The 16,446-nt window shown below is 42.0% G+C and overlaps 1 protein-coding gene across 3 annotated transcripts; it reads left to right on the top strand.

The window, feature by feature from the left end:
- Positions 1-4,859: 4,859 nt before the first annotated feature.
- LOC115201106 (V-set and transmembrane domain-containing protein 4) lies at positions 4,860-14,941 on the top strand. 3 transcript variants are annotated; one of them, XM_029764395.1, is made up of 9 exons: positions 4,860-5,043; positions 6,033-6,437; positions 8,957-9,010; positions 9,216-9,320; positions 9,423-9,504; positions 9,623-9,744; positions 10,418-10,482; positions 10,733-10,848; positions 14,676-14,941. In XM_029764395.1, exons 1-9 carry the CDS (start codon positions 4,992-4,994, stop codon positions 14,824-14,826), a joined length of 1,152 nt encoding a protein of 383 aa, XP_029620255.1. In that variant the 5' UTR covers positions 4,860-4,991; the 3' UTR covers positions 14,827-14,941. The 3 variants fall into 3 exon arrangements, with proteins under 3 accessions (XP_029620255.1, XP_029620256.1, XP_029620257.1); XM_029764396.1 differs by having other exon boundaries at positions 6,036-6,437; XM_029764397.1 differs by having other exon boundaries at positions 4,861-5,043; positions 9,471-9,504.
- The last annotated feature ends 1,505 nt before the right edge of the window (positions 14,942-16,446 follow it).

Below are 16,446 nucleotides of genomic sequence, written 5' to 3' on the forward strand. Positions count from 1 at the left end.
AGCAAACGATTGAATTGTGAGAGCTTGCTAATTGCTAAACATAGTAAGCCATTCGCCGAGGTCGAATTCATTAAATAATTTTTTATTGACTCTGCAGCAATACTTTGCCCCAACAAGAAAGAGCTGTTTGAAAATGTTTCCCTGTCAAGATGAACAGTGAGTTGAGGACATCGCAGAGAATAATGGAAGAACAGTTGAAATACAAGGTAAAGGATTTCACCTACTTCTCCTTGGCCCTGGATGAGAGCAGTGACATGGGGCAGTTGTTGATATTCTTACAAGGCATAACCCCAGACTTTGAAATGACAGAGGAGCTTGCTTCAGTGTAGTCAATGAAGAGCACAACCACAGGAAAAGATTTATTGGAGGAGGTTAATAAGTGTGTGGAAAAGCTGGGACTGAGTTTTGAAAAGTTCTCCAGTGTGACCACTGATGGGTGCCCAAACCTGACAGGAAAAAACTTGGCCTTTTCAAAAGGATACAAGATCAAGTAGCTGAGCTGAACCCAGATCAGAAAATTATTTTCCTGCATTGCATTATTCATCAGGAGATGCTCTGTAAATGTGTTCTGAAAATGAGCCAAGTTGTGGATATAGTTACTAAAGTGGAAATAAGAGCAAAATCTTTAAACCACAGGCAGTTTGTCTCATTGAGACAAACTGCATGACCCGACAGAGTCGGGTCATGCAGATCTTCCCTACCACACAAACGTGAGATGGCTGAGTTTGGGGGAGGTGCTTAAAAGGGTGTGGGACCTGAAGTCGGGGGATTGCTGAGTTTTTGCAAATGAAAGGAGGAAAATATGTGGATTTCCCCCAAATGCAAGGTAAACAATGGTTGACTGATTCTGTCTTCTGACATCATGGCCCTTATTGATGAATTGAATTCCAAACTACAAGGGAAGGGCCTTTTTTCACATCAGATGTACAGCCTTGTCAAAGCCTTCAATGGGAAATTACTCTTCCTGACCTGCCGAGTAGATGCCAACAATCTCACCCACTGTCACGTCCTGACCATAGAAAGCTGTTATTTTCTATGGTAGAGTAGGTCAGGGCGTGACAGGGGGATTTTCTAGTTTAGATTTTCTATGTTGTTACGTTCTAGTTTTGTATTTCTATGTTGGGTTTTGTTTGGGATGATCTCCAATTAGAGGCAGCTTGTCATCGTTGTCTCTAATCGGAGATCATACTTAAGTAGGTGTTTTTCCAACCCGGGTTTGTGGGAGATTGTTTTTGAGTTAGTGTATGTTTAACCTCTGCGTCACATTTTTTTGTTCTTTAGTTTATTTGTATGCATTGCATAGTTTCACAATTTAAATAAAGAAAATGTGGAACGATACACACGCTGCGTTTTGGTCCGCTCCTTCATCATACGACAACCATGACACCCACCTTCCCAACACTACTAGTCTGTTCCCTATCAGATGACCAGCGGGAGAAGTATACATCGCTGCTTCTGCGTGCTTTGAACAGTCAGTTTTCTCATCGTTTTGAGGATTTGAAAGTGTTGGAAAATGACATGCTGTTGGTTTCCTCTTCTTTCACTTTCAACGTGGATAACGCTCCCACTGACCTGCAACTTGAGCTTATCGATCTTCAGTCTGATGCAGTGATTGGAGAACTATTCAAAACAATGTCACTGATGAGGTTCTATGCATCTCTCGATGAAGAAAACTTTCCAAAGATTAGGAGTCAAGCGCAGAAGATGTTTGTACTGTTTGGGTCAACCTATGTATGTGAACAGACATTTTCAGTGATGAAATATAACAATTCAAGGCACAGATCATCTCTTACTGATTCTCATCTCTCAGCAATCCTGCGCATAGCGATGTCAGAAACTATACCTGACTTCACTGCTCTAGTCAATGCCCATCAGAGACTTCACTCCTCACACTGATTGAGTAGTTTAAATGTAATGTTGAGCTCTCTCTCTTTCTTGTGTTCTTGTGCATACCCATTAACAAGAGTTCTGTCCGTGGTGCTGAATACACAGTGTACTTTTCCCCTCGTGTAGTTCATTGCATGTTTAGTAATGAATATACCTACCAAAAGGAGAACATGGATGTGGTTTATTTCTGTGCATGTTAAAAAATGAAAATAAGTAGCATATCTGGACGTGATTTACAGTAGATATATCTGTCTACACCGTCATACACATGATGTATAATCCTGTAATATGACTCTGCCCCACGATGGCAAAAATATATTGTAATGTGGCCCTCCATGGAAAATAATTGCCCAGGCCTGCTCTAGTCAATATTCAGGGCATAAGAAGAAATTCCCTTGACCACGCCAACAAATTGGGGAAAACAAACCATCTTCCCTATTGAAAAAGAGCCAACTACTTCGTAGATTTTTTGTTATATACAGAAATGAAAAACTATGCCGAAAAGCTGCTGTGTTATACAATGTACATCAAACAGGTAAAAAAAATCACGATCTACGGTTTGCAATGCTCCCAAGTAGGGAAATAAAGCCTAGCTTCAGGCTATTACCAGGCGTGAGGAGAGTGGGAAATTGTGGGACCCGGTGTCCAAGTACACGTCCGTGCAGAAAACATTTATTCCCAGATAAGACGTTTTACTTGTTTAGTATAGTCTGTTTGTTATTTCACTCACTACTTGTAGCTGTACAATCCATTGAAGTGTTGTTGGTCTTGGCTAGCTAGCTAGCACTCACTCGGTAGCTAGCACCATCATGAAAAATGACTGAAATCGAAACGATCTGTTCCCCAGCCGCTGCCTACATTTATATAAGGCCTGGATATATCAGGTAGGAGTAGATGTTGGGGTATATGAGACTTCCTGGCCACTTGGTGGGGTCATTAGTCCAGCTCGTTTCTGGCAGGTTGAAGGGGCATTAGGGAAGCCTTACTCCAGTACGTTTTTCTAAGTAGCGAGAACACTAGGGAGCAGACAATGTTGAAAAATCATCTTCATATATGTTGTACTTTTCTTACATTTTGTTTTGGAATTGACTAAAACAAACAGATAAGAAGTACCATTGCGTTTGAAAAAGGTCAAGTTTTTGCTGTGAGCCAATCAGGTAACCAAGCTAACCACAGATTGTTTTCCCCCAAGGTGGGCGGGGCCACAACATAATGACTGGGATTATGGCACTGGGTTTCCATGGTTATTCCCTTATTCCAGAACATTATGCCAAACTTGCAGCAGCATTTACAATATGTATACAAGTACCTTCACTATTTCCAGTATGTGCACTGTTACTAAACACTTGGTAATATTTATGTGACCTGGTACTCTACCTTCTTAGCCACATATGGAATTGACCTTGGCCTATAGACAGGACCAATGAGTACGTCCAGTGTCAGGGGTCAGAGGTTAGGGATAGTGGGTTGGCGTGAGCAGAGTGGAATGGAACCCCCAGAAGCAGTTCCGGGATCTTCTCTTCACGCTTTGCTGCACGCAACTTCCAAATCTTCTATTTCTTCAAATCTTTTATTGAAAACATAAATACATTTGCACAATGAGCACTTGTCTCTCAAATACATTGTTACATTAGTTAGCTAGCTAGCGAATTGTATCCATATTAACATTGACATGAAATGAGTCATCAAAAGAAGACATGGTATCAATAAGATACAATGAGGTGAAACGAGCCACCTACGATTCCTCACATGGCAGCTTCTTGTCATTGTTGCTAGCTATCTGACCGTTCAGAATCATAATGCGCGGCTTCCAGACACATTTTCAGGATGTTGTCAGCCAACATGTCTATCAATATACTTCCCACAAGGGGGCAGTATTAATCACTCCATAACAAAGCAGCTTGCCTAAACTCTCACTCCACAACTCACTTCTCTGCGCTCCAAATCCCCCCATGCATCTCTCACATCTGAGTGCAAGAAGGATCTTGTTAACATGCCAGTTTAATTTAATTACCCTGCAACCACGTCAGTCTCCGACCTAACTGCCTTCTGTTGAACAGACATAGACTTAGATTTATAGGAACACTTGAACACTTAATTGCTGAGAGCCTGAAACCACTGTAAGAATTATAACCCTCGAGCCCCCCAGCAAAAATAGAGTGTGTGTGTAACTGAGAATACTACACAAACGACAGATGCATTTATAAGTATCCTTCATAGACGTGCTTTAGCAGCGAGTATACAGTAACTGTGTTCTATATAGTGTCTTCTCAGACTTTTGCAAAGTGTCTGGGGATGCTGCCTAGCTCAGCATTTTCTATCAAACTCACAACCAAGATGATTGCATCTCCAGCCTAGGAGATGGATGAAGAAATAGCAATCCAAGCATGGATAGAATATAAGTCCAAATATCGAAAGGATTATGAGGAATGCATGAATGCAGTCCCCTTTTATCTAAAGAAGGGTGAATGTGTGAACGTTTGAACAAAACTCTTGTGTGTCTATAAAGCCTTTCCCTAAGAGAGGAGTCGACTATGTTCCAAAACAGAGCTGCCCTCACAAAGTCCTGCACAAAGATTCTCTGTGGGCTCCAGTTACACAGACAGAGACAGAGACAGCGCTGCTCTATCCTCCTTCATTATCTCTGTGTGTGTGTGTGTGTGTGTGTGTGTGTGTGTGTGTGTGTGTGTGTGTGTGTGTGTGTGTGTGTGTGTGTGTGTGTGTGTGTGTGTGTGTGTGTGTGTGTGTGTGTGTGTGTATCAAAACTGGTCAGAGTAGTCTGCTCTGCTGTAGTCCACAGCTGGAAGTGTGATACGTCGGATACGTCGGCGTCAAAAGTAAAGCACCCAACGCACTCTCTCCTTCCTTCCTCCTGCACAGGAAATTCCATTTCCCACATTCTGCTAAGCAGAGGAGTAAAGTGGGGTGTGGTAGTGTGAAAGAGGGAGGGGCGAGGGGGGTGGTTCCAAGCAGAAACAGAAAAAGTCCTGTTTCATATTACACACAAATGGCGTAAAAAAAAAAAGGGGAGAGGAATCCTGAGCTGAGGCTCTGTTCTTTGGGAAACATTGAACTGTTTTTTATGGAGCCTGCTGGTCTGGAAAATGAAGATCTCTTCAGTGGTCATACTTCTCCTTACTAGAGTGTTCATTGCCGGTAAGCAACTTTATTTTACTACTTAGGTGACTAGTTTATAGAGGAAAATTGTGTTTTTAGGTCAGTATGTCATGATATGAAATTTGGCAATACTTTGAAATGGTTTCTGAGAGAGAGAACTACGGTAACGTCATAAAAAGATTAAAAGATTGGAAAAACATTTGTTGAAGGGCTAGTCAACTTTTTATTAAACGAGTGAGTGTTCTGAAAAAAACATGCATTTGAATCAGGAAATAAACAGTTGGCAGTGAAATAATAAGTTGTTATGACAGGACAATTGCAAGTGTAATATAGTCTTTATTTTTATGCAATGATGAAAAAGAACTGTAAACTGAGAAATTAGTGGTTTCCCTTATTTCTGTTGAAAACAAACATTGCCAGGTTTGTAGTTTGCTTTTGACCTATTTATTGTGAGTTTGTGTCACTCTTTCAATAGATGCAGCTTAATACTCTAGCTAAATAAATATATCTAACAAAAGATCATTTTCGTCCAGAAATTATTAGTTGACTTTGTAAACAGTGTTTTCATGGCTTTGAGTGTCACAGAAATATGCTTACTGCTAGTGGAAAATTAGGATTATGAAATGACTCTCGTTTGAAGAAAACAGATGTTGCTTTTGTCATGGAATAAATGAGGCCATAAAGTATATTCCTTAATATTTCTTCCTCTTAAAATGGACATATGCTTGCACTTAAGACAAACACCACTTTCAGATGACTCACCCACAGACATAAATACAGTAGGAAAGAGATACTGTGTATCTAACTGTTGATCAAAATGGAACAACAGATACGGATTATCTATGAATCTAGGTCAACATGTCTTCTTCCAACTCCTTCAAGGTCTTCAAGAGCTTAGGCTCTTGATGGCTCTTATACCCTTTGCACACTATGAACCAACCAAAACCCTATGGGTTCAGCTCAAAAGGGTATTGATGTCATATCTATATCTTTTTACATATTCTTTATGCGTGTGCTATATCTTTCAGAAGTGTGCCAGGCCATCAATGCCACCATCACCCCGTTCCCCTTCACGGTGGCCCAGGAGGGCGAGAACATCACCCTGACCTGCCAGGTGTCCCAGAGACGACGCTCCAGCAGCCTGCCCGTGGTCAAATGGACCTTCCGGCCCGAGCATTCTTCCAGCGACGAAGAGCTCCTCATTGCCAAGGTCAACATGAGAAAGGCCAGGTTCTATGGGAACTATACAAAGAGCTTCCCCTGGCCTAAGCTGAAACTGACAGTGGTCAAGCAGGGGAAGATTTTCGACCTGCTCATTATGAACATCTCAGCGGAGGACCGAGGACTCTACATATGCCGGGTGCAGGAGTTCAAGAGGCACCAGAGCCGATGGAAGGCGTCAACGAACTGCACGGCCGCCACCAAGCTCAGAGGTAAATATGAATTTAGGTGTAGCACTGTGTGCAGTAAAAGACAACTGACCTAATTTTAGGATTCATCAGTCTTGAGGAGGAGATTGTGTCATGTGTAATGAAGGGTCCTGTTTTTTATTGTGGAAGGGAGTTCAATGGTTTTGAACAAGCTTGAGAAGAAGCAATATTTCATAGCAATAAATGACATGGCAGCTAGTGGTTGCAGGGCTTTGTTATGCTGGAACGAGAAGATGGGAGTATATTTTTGTCTCTGAAGCCAAAGTCTGCCCTTCAGTTCTGCCAGTTCGATGCACACAACATTCTGTGAAAGGATCTAAGCGGCATGCACAGTAGCGAGGCAGATGCCATTTCACTTTCTAAGCAATTACTACATTGCTTTGAGTAAATTCAGACTGGACCGCTTTTCCCCGTTTTCCATGGAATCATTTGTGCCGGCTGTGACATTTGACTGTCTGTTATAGCCAAGTCTGAGCCAGAGCAGACAGACTAGAGCAACACCAGAGGGAAGGGAACACCGGCACCATCAATACCAAACAGAAAATGTCTTTGGCTACTGCCAGTAGTTTCCCTCCCCTAAGTATTGTACACACATACAATCGTGGCAGGAAGTGAGTGAATTCGAGAGGGATAGAACAAGAGATAGTTGTAGTATGAGGCTCGCCAACGTCAGAGCGTCTGTGTTGTCGAAGGGGTTGGTTGACTAGACAACTGTGTAGTAGTGAGTATGTAAGAGAGATAAGAGCATGCCATAACCTCACTCCACAGCTAGCTTGAAATGTCGCCAGTGGTGCTATCGGATTGGATCCTTTTCTATAGCTCAACAGGTTTGTGTATTGTCAAGCAGGCAGTCACGTGTGTTGGCGAGGCAGAGGGCCCCAGGTTTTAGGTGGGGTAGGTCAGTTTACCCTGAGATGTACTCTGAGAGGGAGGAAGCTAATACTGCTAAGCTAGCACACTGACATTGATTTCACGTTGGCTCAATACCTGCCTCAATTCCTTTGGTCTTACGCCATACATCCTACTCTGCCCAAAATCCAGGAATATGGTAGGCTATGGTATACAACCCAAAAGGGTTTAGGGAAAAACAAACTGAAAACAGAATGAAGTTGGCCTCTTTCTGGCGTAAACCCCTATAAACCCTGAGATATTTGGACAACGTGTGCATGGGCTGGGAGATGTTGTGCCTTTTTAAAAATGTATGTGTTGAAACAGATGTGGTTTGTGTTGAAGTGTAGGAGCATCAGGGTACTCTATTACTCTGGGTCCTCCGTGGTCAGGGTTTAATATGGGCAAGTGTAAAAACAGAGCTCAGAGAATGAGGCCACCATTACTTTTTCACAGGCCTCGCAGTGAGAAAGAGGGTGATGAACAGAGGGCAAAGAGAAGTGAAGAAAGAGGACGTGAAAGTGAAGGAAGTTTTGAAGGTGTTTGTAATGACGATTGTATGGATTATCACTACGTACTAGTATTCACTTATTATTTTTTTCCTCTAAGTTTCATTAATACCCTGAAGTAGCCCAAAGTGACCCATTGAATTTGTCTATTGATTGCAGAAGACATTATTTATCCCTTATTAAACAGAATACAGATCTGTCTTAGGGATGCTATTCATTCAATATGTGTTGTTCTGTGCTGTCAAAGTGAGGATATATACGAGAGACCTCCTATCAAAAAGAAAGGGGGAGCACATGTGAATGGAATCAATTGAACAGCGAGGGAATTTGGTTGAATGTTTCCAATGCCATTCAAAAAGAGCCATAAATGAATGACATTTTTAAAGACACTTCTTTGGCTGCATGCAGTGCTGCAGCTTTATATTATTCCAGCATGTGCAGCTGGCCTTCTGGCACAGTGCATAATGTCCTATTCAAGTCACACTGTCTGATTCATGGCAAAGAAGTCTTCTGCGCCACAACATTGTACGCTTAACTTTTGAACAAAAGAAATGCATGACCAAGAGTGGCTTTACCTGGAAGGATACAGGAACGTGCTAAAGAGTTTGTGACCTATATTTACAGCAAGTACTGTACATACTTGGCAAACACAACTAGAGAAAATCCAGAGCCAAGTCTCCTCCTCTCGTCTATGTCAGACTAATGTTTCCAAATAGTTGAATGTGGGACATGCATATGGTTGGCCCAGTCTAAAGCAAGTGCTGGTGGTTTAGCGTTGAGGTAAATGCTCTAGAGGTAAGCCCTCTGGACAGGCAGACACTCAGCTGGGCTTCAGCCCACTAGCTCTGGCGGCTAGCTAAGCTAAGTATGGCTGCTGTGGGTGGGAGAGGCTAGCCAGGCTGTCGTCAACTGCTTGCGGTTTGGGGTATTTCAGGATGGCTTGGTGGGTGTTAGCCACCACGAGCCAGTGATTCAGGAAGTGAATCTGGAGGAGAGGACAACATTGATACTGTCATCCTACGCCAACCCTCCTACAATTAGAGGTTTTTAAACTGTGTACATTGTATAAACAGGTGGAACGGTAGCCACACTGATTACTATGGACTTTCCCTTGTTTCCTTCCAGTGCATGTCCTACCAGTGACCAAGGCCAAGGAGAGTCTGTGGAGTCTGTTTGAAGGTAAGAATGTGACTCTGGTGCTCTGCATTGTCCTTGTACTAAAATAGCACAACCACAAGAAGCATGCCTAAATGGGTGGACATGGATATTTGAAGGGTATGTCAAAACAAGTGACTAACAACAGAAACATGGGTCTTCAGGGTAGCACGTCTTCTGACTTGAAGGATGACTCATCTGTTTGGTTTTGTGGTTTTGTGTGTTCCAGACATGTACCTGTGCGCTGCGTTGATCTGCTCTGTGGGACTGGTGTGCATGTGTATGTTCACCGTGGTGGTGACCTGCCAATATATACAGAGGAAGAGGTTAAAAGGTAAGTAAACACACCGTGAAATAACTAGTCTGGACCACATTAACCGATCATTTAAAGTGAATGGACAAGGCAAGCTGAACTCTGTTTTTGATGACATGGCAGGATGTTTTTCCCCATCATGCGCCAACGTTTCATCTCATTGTCTTATAGACAGCTACCATTTGGTCAAGAGCCCTCAGAACAGGTAGGCTTCTTTACAATCCAAATACAATGTGAGCTTTACTGTAGATACTATGGTAGCCTACACACAGAATCTTATCTGACCTAATTCTGCTATAAACATCTCTGTCTGCTGTCTGCAGTTCAGGGGAGACGGTGACCAGTCTAGTCAGTGTGTCTCCTGCCCTGCCCAAAAAGCAGAGGAGGTATAGGAGGAAACGTAGCAAAGAGCAGTCCGAGATACCACCAGAGATACCAGCTAAAGGTAAATAGACAGCCTCTCTGGCACAGGACATCCATCACATTTGTACCATATTTAGACACAGGGATGTTTTCTTAGAAACTTAGAAGCCTATCTTCATACCCTCAGTTGTGTATGTGGCCTGGGGGAGGGAATGTGGTTAAAGTGACCATCATAGAGGAGTTTACTTAACACTGTCTGATTCCTGATATTAGATTCCTGATATTGCTTCTACTTGCTACTATCACGCTGTACCTTTTTGAGTCTATATATGGTTCTACACTATACTGTACTCTATGTGCTGGCATAGAGAAACTGGCCAAAGAGCGAAGCAAATTCTCAGTCTGTATTATGCAAGACAGCAGATTCTAAGTAGCATTTGTTCTTGATGATAATATTTTGGTTCACCCTTGAGATTAATAGGTTTGGCAGTTTTCAAGTGATTCGTCTGTCTCATAAGCAGTTCAGGTCATGTCGTAGTAGTCTGAATGCCTATACTTAAAGCATTGTATGTATGTTCAACTCTGCTTTGATGTCTGCTTCCAAATCATCACTAATCAATGACAGGAGAGGCATGTAAACATTGTGGACGGAGACAATTGTGGTTCTGGGTTTTGGTTTGAGGGGGGGAACATGTTTCTTGTTACACAGACAATGTGTTCCCTCTCTGCATAATGATCATTTCATTCCTCCACAGCACCCATTGCAGACAAAATCCGAAAACCCAAACTTTTAAAGGCGCAGCCGAGGAAAGTGGTCTTAGTAAGTTTCCTGATTCTTACGTACAATTTGTTAGGCAACAGGTACATTATTTATGTAGAGGGCTGTCCAGAAATCTAACATTTCCTTCAAGTTGTTTAACTCAAAGTTGTACTTTATTTTATATGTATGTATATGTGACTGCTATCCCAAGGTCATTTTGTCCAGAATCATATTGCAACAGACACAACATGAATAACTCAGTTTACGAGTCTGGTCTTCACACGTTTCCTTTTCTCCTTGTCCCTTGCAGCCGAAGATTGCAGAGGAAAGCCTGACTTATGCAGAGCTGGAGCTGGTCAATCCTCTGCCGGACAACAAAGCCTCGTGCACAGGCACTGTATATGCCGAGATCCTCTTTAAGGAGAGGCAAGTGTGAGAAACACACCACTAATATCTTTAGGCTGTAGCTCATGTACATGTTATATATTTATGATCAGTATTATTGTTTCATATTGTGTATTTCAGTCAACGGTGGGAAGTAGTTTTTCTTTACAAAGCCCAAATTAGAAGAGATACAAATGTGTTTTCTATTTTGAAATGTTGAATTTTTTATTTTACATAAGACATCTTATATTGTTATATTTTTTAAATGTTCAACCCAAATGCCTTATCCCCCAAAAACATCTGCATGATGTCTGTCATGTTCCGCTATGTAATTACTGCAGTACTGCAGCTGCAAAGCTTGACATTAAGGCAACAATTAGCCACCTGCCCTCAGGAGATAAGTTTGTGTTATCACGCCAGTGCTTTCAACTGGTGCCAAAGTCCACGGGCTCTTGGGACACACAGCTGTGATCAGCTGTGATGGAGCAGTTTAACAGGCTGCAAACTAAAGGCCTTGTTTGGTTTCACTTGTTTATAGCACCAGTGTATACCTCTCACCTGAAGATTACATAGCACATCGTTAATTAAGGTTGTTTTGTTTGTAGTTTTTATAAGAACTACGCCAATGACCAAATGCCATATCGGTATCTCTCAAGATCTGTACAACAGCTGAGATTTGTCTTCTGGTTTTAACTTTTCAGTGAATTTAAGTGTGTGTAAAAATGCTTAGAGAATTGTTTTCGCTGTTTAATGACCCCTTGGATTGAACCATGGAAAAGCGAGCAAAACACCAGGATTTTCTTTCTCCCCCAGTGAACTTGAAACGCCAGACATCTCGGCACCATAACCATGCCCTCCCCCATCTCTCTCTCTATCATACATGCAGATCTATATATCAATAATCCCCAGAGTGGGATTGTGCATTGAGACGATTCCATGCAGGAAAAACCAAATGCTTCCCACATACATTGACCACAACGAACTCTATCTAATTCTATCGATACAAATCTACACAATGACTCAAAGTAAACTTCCTGGGGTGAGAGAAACTTTAGAAAACCTTTTTAAACTGTGAAAAAAAATATGAAAGTCTCCTCCAAACCACATTGGACTTAATGGGAGGCCACTGCATGGACCACTAACTGGAACCATGTGTGAACGCTGAACTCTGCACTTTTCCTCTGCACTTTTCCTCTGCCGTTTGTTTCAAGCAGAGAGTGCCGTCCTCCGCACTCATCAACATTCCGCTCCATTCCATTTGGAGCTCCTATGTTGTTGTTGTTTTTCATTTGAATTGACATATGAGCGTTTGTCTATGTATTGTATCATGTGCTGTATAAACATCAAGCGGATATGCACGGTCAGTGGTTATTAATCACGTCTTTTCCTCGTGCTTTCTTTCAAACCTCCGTAGGATATCACATCAGTGAAAAGTCAATGATAATTCACGATGTGTTATAAGGAAAAACGGAAAATAAACAAGTAGGAGTAGAAGACAAATTAGAGATGTTGTGGTTTGACCATACTTAATTTGTTTCATTTTGGGAAATGGAAGGAGAGAGAGAGAGAGAGAGAGAGAATAGGTAGTGACTTTAAACTGTCTTCCTCCCTGGTCTGCACTCATATTAAACTACTGAAGTCATCTAAAAAAGAAAAACAAAACATGATCAGATCTCGAGTCTCCAGACATGACAACGTTTCTGAATTGCAGTGCACAGTAAACCTACTGTAGATCAGGGGTCTACCAGTAGCTCGCAGCCCACCTATGAGTAGATCGCCAAACAATTCTGAAAGTACATGCAATTTGACAGGTATCAGACCCCGCAAGCTCCCAGCTACTATCTAATCAACGCAACATTGACATTATGCCACCCATGGTTAGCCACTATTGGCTCAAAAAGCCAAACCTAACACAATATCTGCCAATTCATTTACAGTAATATTGCCCATGTCTGTCTGTGTGGCACGTGTGTTTGTTTATCACTCTATGTATGTAGCCAGTTGATGTCATAGCCATCTTGTGGGTTGACAGAAATACTCTCCCCAAAACCTTCTCAATTAAATGTTAACTGCAAAGTAGGCTTACCTGGCAGAAGTATATCACGAGTAAGTATATCATGTGTATCTATTATTTGTTAACCTCTCTTGGGTAGGAGGCAGTATTTTCACATCCGGATGAAAAGCGTGCCCAAAGTAAACTGCCTGTTACTCAGGCCCAGAAGTTAGGATATGCATATAATTGGTAGATTTGGATAGAAAACACTCTAAAGTTTCTAAAACTGTTAAAAGGATGTCTGAGTATAACAGAACTGATATGGTAGGCAAAACCCTGAGAACAAACCATCCAAAAAAATTATAAATCAGCCTTCCACTGTTTCCAATGGCTTTCATGTTTATTATGAGGCGAAGTCCTCCCAGATTGCAGTTCCTAGGGCTTCCACTAGATGTCAACAGTCTTTAGAAAGAGTTTCAGGCTGTTTTTTTTAAATGAGCTAGAAGTTGTAGTTTTTCTAAGTGGCTCCCATTTTGGCTGTCGTGTTTCCATGCGCGTGGGTGAAAGAGCGTTCTTTGTTATTTATCTCCGGTAATGAACATACTATTCTCCGTCTTAAATTGTATCATTTATTTACGTATTAGGGTACCTGAGGTTTGATTATAAACGTTGTTTGACTTGTTTGGATAAGTTTATTGGTAACTTTTGGGATTCATTTTGTATGCATTTTGAAGGAGGGAAACTGGTGTATTATTGAATGAAGCGTGCCAGCTAAACTGAGTTTTTATGAATATAAAGAAGGACTTTATCGAACAAAAGGACCATTTGTGATGTAACTGGGACCTTTTGGAGTGCCAACAGAAGAAGATATTCAAAGGTAAGGCATTTATTATATCGCTATTTCTGACTTTCATGTCGCACCTGCCTGGTTGAAAAATGTTTTCCATGTTTTTGTATGCGGGCGCTGTCCTCAGATAATCGCATGGTGTGCTTTCGCCGTAAAGCCCTTTTGAAATCTGACACAGCGGCTGGATTAACAAGAAGTTAAGCTTTATTTTGATGTATAATACTTGTATTTTCATGAATGTTAAATATTTATATTTCTGTCATTTGAAATTTGCGCTCTGCAATTTCACCGGATGTTGGCCAGGTGGGACGCTACCATCCGACCTGCCCATAAGAAGTTTTAACTTTGCCATGAAATGAGCAGCAGCAGTACAGAACCATAGCTACACCGGCACATTAGAAGGCACATTCCTCACTTGCTAGATGCACAATAAGGGTCAGATGCGCAACTAAAGGGGAAGTACTTTAATCTAGTTCTCTTCCAGACCAAAAAGTAAATGGCCTTCTGATGTGATTTCATCTTTTACTGCAGTGTGCTAAATCTGGGTCACACAGAGTGTTCTTGGTAGTCTTAAACAAACCTACTTTGAAACAGAAGTATACACCTCACACAGATGGTTATGGGCTTAAAAACAGAAGACACCTGTACCATGTCAGATATAGAGTTGAAATGTATTCAATTTTTGCATCCCAATATTACACTTCATATACATCACAGAAGACAGAAATATAAAAACACTGCATTTTCAGGCAGGTTTTTTAAAATCATGTTTATTTATTATGAAATTATGACAAATATTAATAACATTCCACCCATTCCACCCATGAGGCCACTAGAAGGCGATTTAGTCATTTGGTACCCATTGACATCGACTCAGAACATCCAATTTCTGTCACGCCCTGATCTGCTTTACCTGTCTTTGTGCTTGTATCCACCCCCCTCCAGATGTCGCCCATCTTCCCCATTATCCCCTGTGTATTTATACCTCTGTTCTCTGTTTATCTGTTGCCAATTCGCCTTGTTTGTCAGGTCAACCAGCGGTTTGTCTCAGCTCCTGCTTTCCCCCAGTCTCTCTTTTCTCGCCCTCCTGGTTTTGGCCCTTGCCTGTCCTGACTCTGAGCCTGACTGCCGTCCTGTGCCTTTACCCCTACTCTGGATTATCGACCTCTGCCTGACCTGACCCGGGGCCTGCCTGCAGTTCTGTACCTTGGCCCCACTACTGGATTATCGACCCCTGCCCGCCTTGACCTGTCGTTTGCCTGCCCCTGTTGTTGCAATAAACATTGTTACTTCAACACAGTCTGCACTTGGGTCTTATCTGAAACCTGATCACTTCATTGTTTCTCTATGAACAATTGTAATTTTGAGAGTGAAAAATGTAATAAAAATCTAAAACCAGGAAAAATATAACGGGGAAAATATAAAACCGAAAACATAGTTTACAAGAGAAAGTAGTGCACTAAGGACCCTAGTTGTAGGGGAGAAGAGAAGAAGAATATGCCTATTTGAAAGCTAGAAAATAATTAGTAGCTCGCAATGTTTTTTTGTTTTTTTATGTAGCTCTCATGCTATAAAATGTTGGAGACCCCTGGTGTAGACGTTATCTACGTAGTCTACGTGTGTGGTTAGAGAAATTGGTACCGGCGAATGTCAAAGTACCAGTCTGACATCTGATAATAGAGCCGAAGGGGATGGTTGCCATTTTACAGGCTCGTAACCAATTGTACTATTCTGTGTGTTTTTCTTCCGTTGTTTGTAACTGTTTTTGTACATAATATTTCTTCTACAGTCTCTAATGACCGCAAAGAGCTTCTGGACATCAGAACTTTGATTACTCACCATGGACTGGATGAAGATTTACGGCTCCTCTCGGACCAGGCCCAAATCCCCGTCCTTCGCATGAAGAGGAGACCCAGATATAAGGGCCGCAGATCCAGGTGCTTGGTGAGAATTTGTAGGCAAGTGGATAATCTGCCTTTACCATCCGTCCTACCGGCGAACGTACAATCAATTGAGAATAAACTCTGAAAAAAGAACTCTAGACCACCTTTACTCCACACATGTACAAAGCTCTCCCTCGCCTTCCATATGGCAAATCTGACCATAATTATATCCTCCTAAATCCTGTTTACAAGCAAAAACTCAAGCAGGAAGTACCAGTGGATATGTTCCGGTATTCATCCAATGGCATTGAGGAGTATACCACATCAGTTACGGACTTCATCAATAAGTGCATCGACGACATCGTCCCCACAATTTACGTACATATCCCAACCAGAAGCCATGGATTACAGGCAACATCTGCACTGAGATAAAGGCTAGAGTTACTGCTTTCAAGGAGCGGGAAACTAATCCGGACACTTATAACAAATGCCGCTATACCCTCTGACAAACAATCAAACAGGCAAAGCATCAATACAGGACTAAGATTGAATCCTACTACACCGGCTCTGACGGATGTGGCAGGGCTTGCAGACTATTACGGATTACAAATGGATACCCAGCCGCGAGCTGCCCAATGACGCGAGCCTACCAGACAAGCTAAATGCCTTCTATGCTCACTTCGAGGTATGGAAGACTGAACCATACCTGAGAGCACCAGCTGTTCCGGACAACTGTGTCATAACACTCTTCGTAGCCGAAGTGAGTAAGACCTTTAAACAGGTCAACATTAACAAAGTCGCAGGGCGGATTACCACGACCAACTGGCAAGTGTCTTCACTGACATGTTCAACCATTCCCTGTTTAAGTCTGAAATACCTACATGTTTCAAACAGACCACCATAGCCCCTGTGCCCAA

Source organism: Salmo trutta, chromosome 10 (genome assembly GCF_901001165.1).
Source record: "Salmo trutta chromosome 10, fSalTru1.1, whole genome shotgun sequence".
Taxonomy (NCBI): Eukaryota; Metazoa; Chordata; class Actinopteri; order Salmoniformes; family Salmonidae; genus Salmo; species Salmo trutta.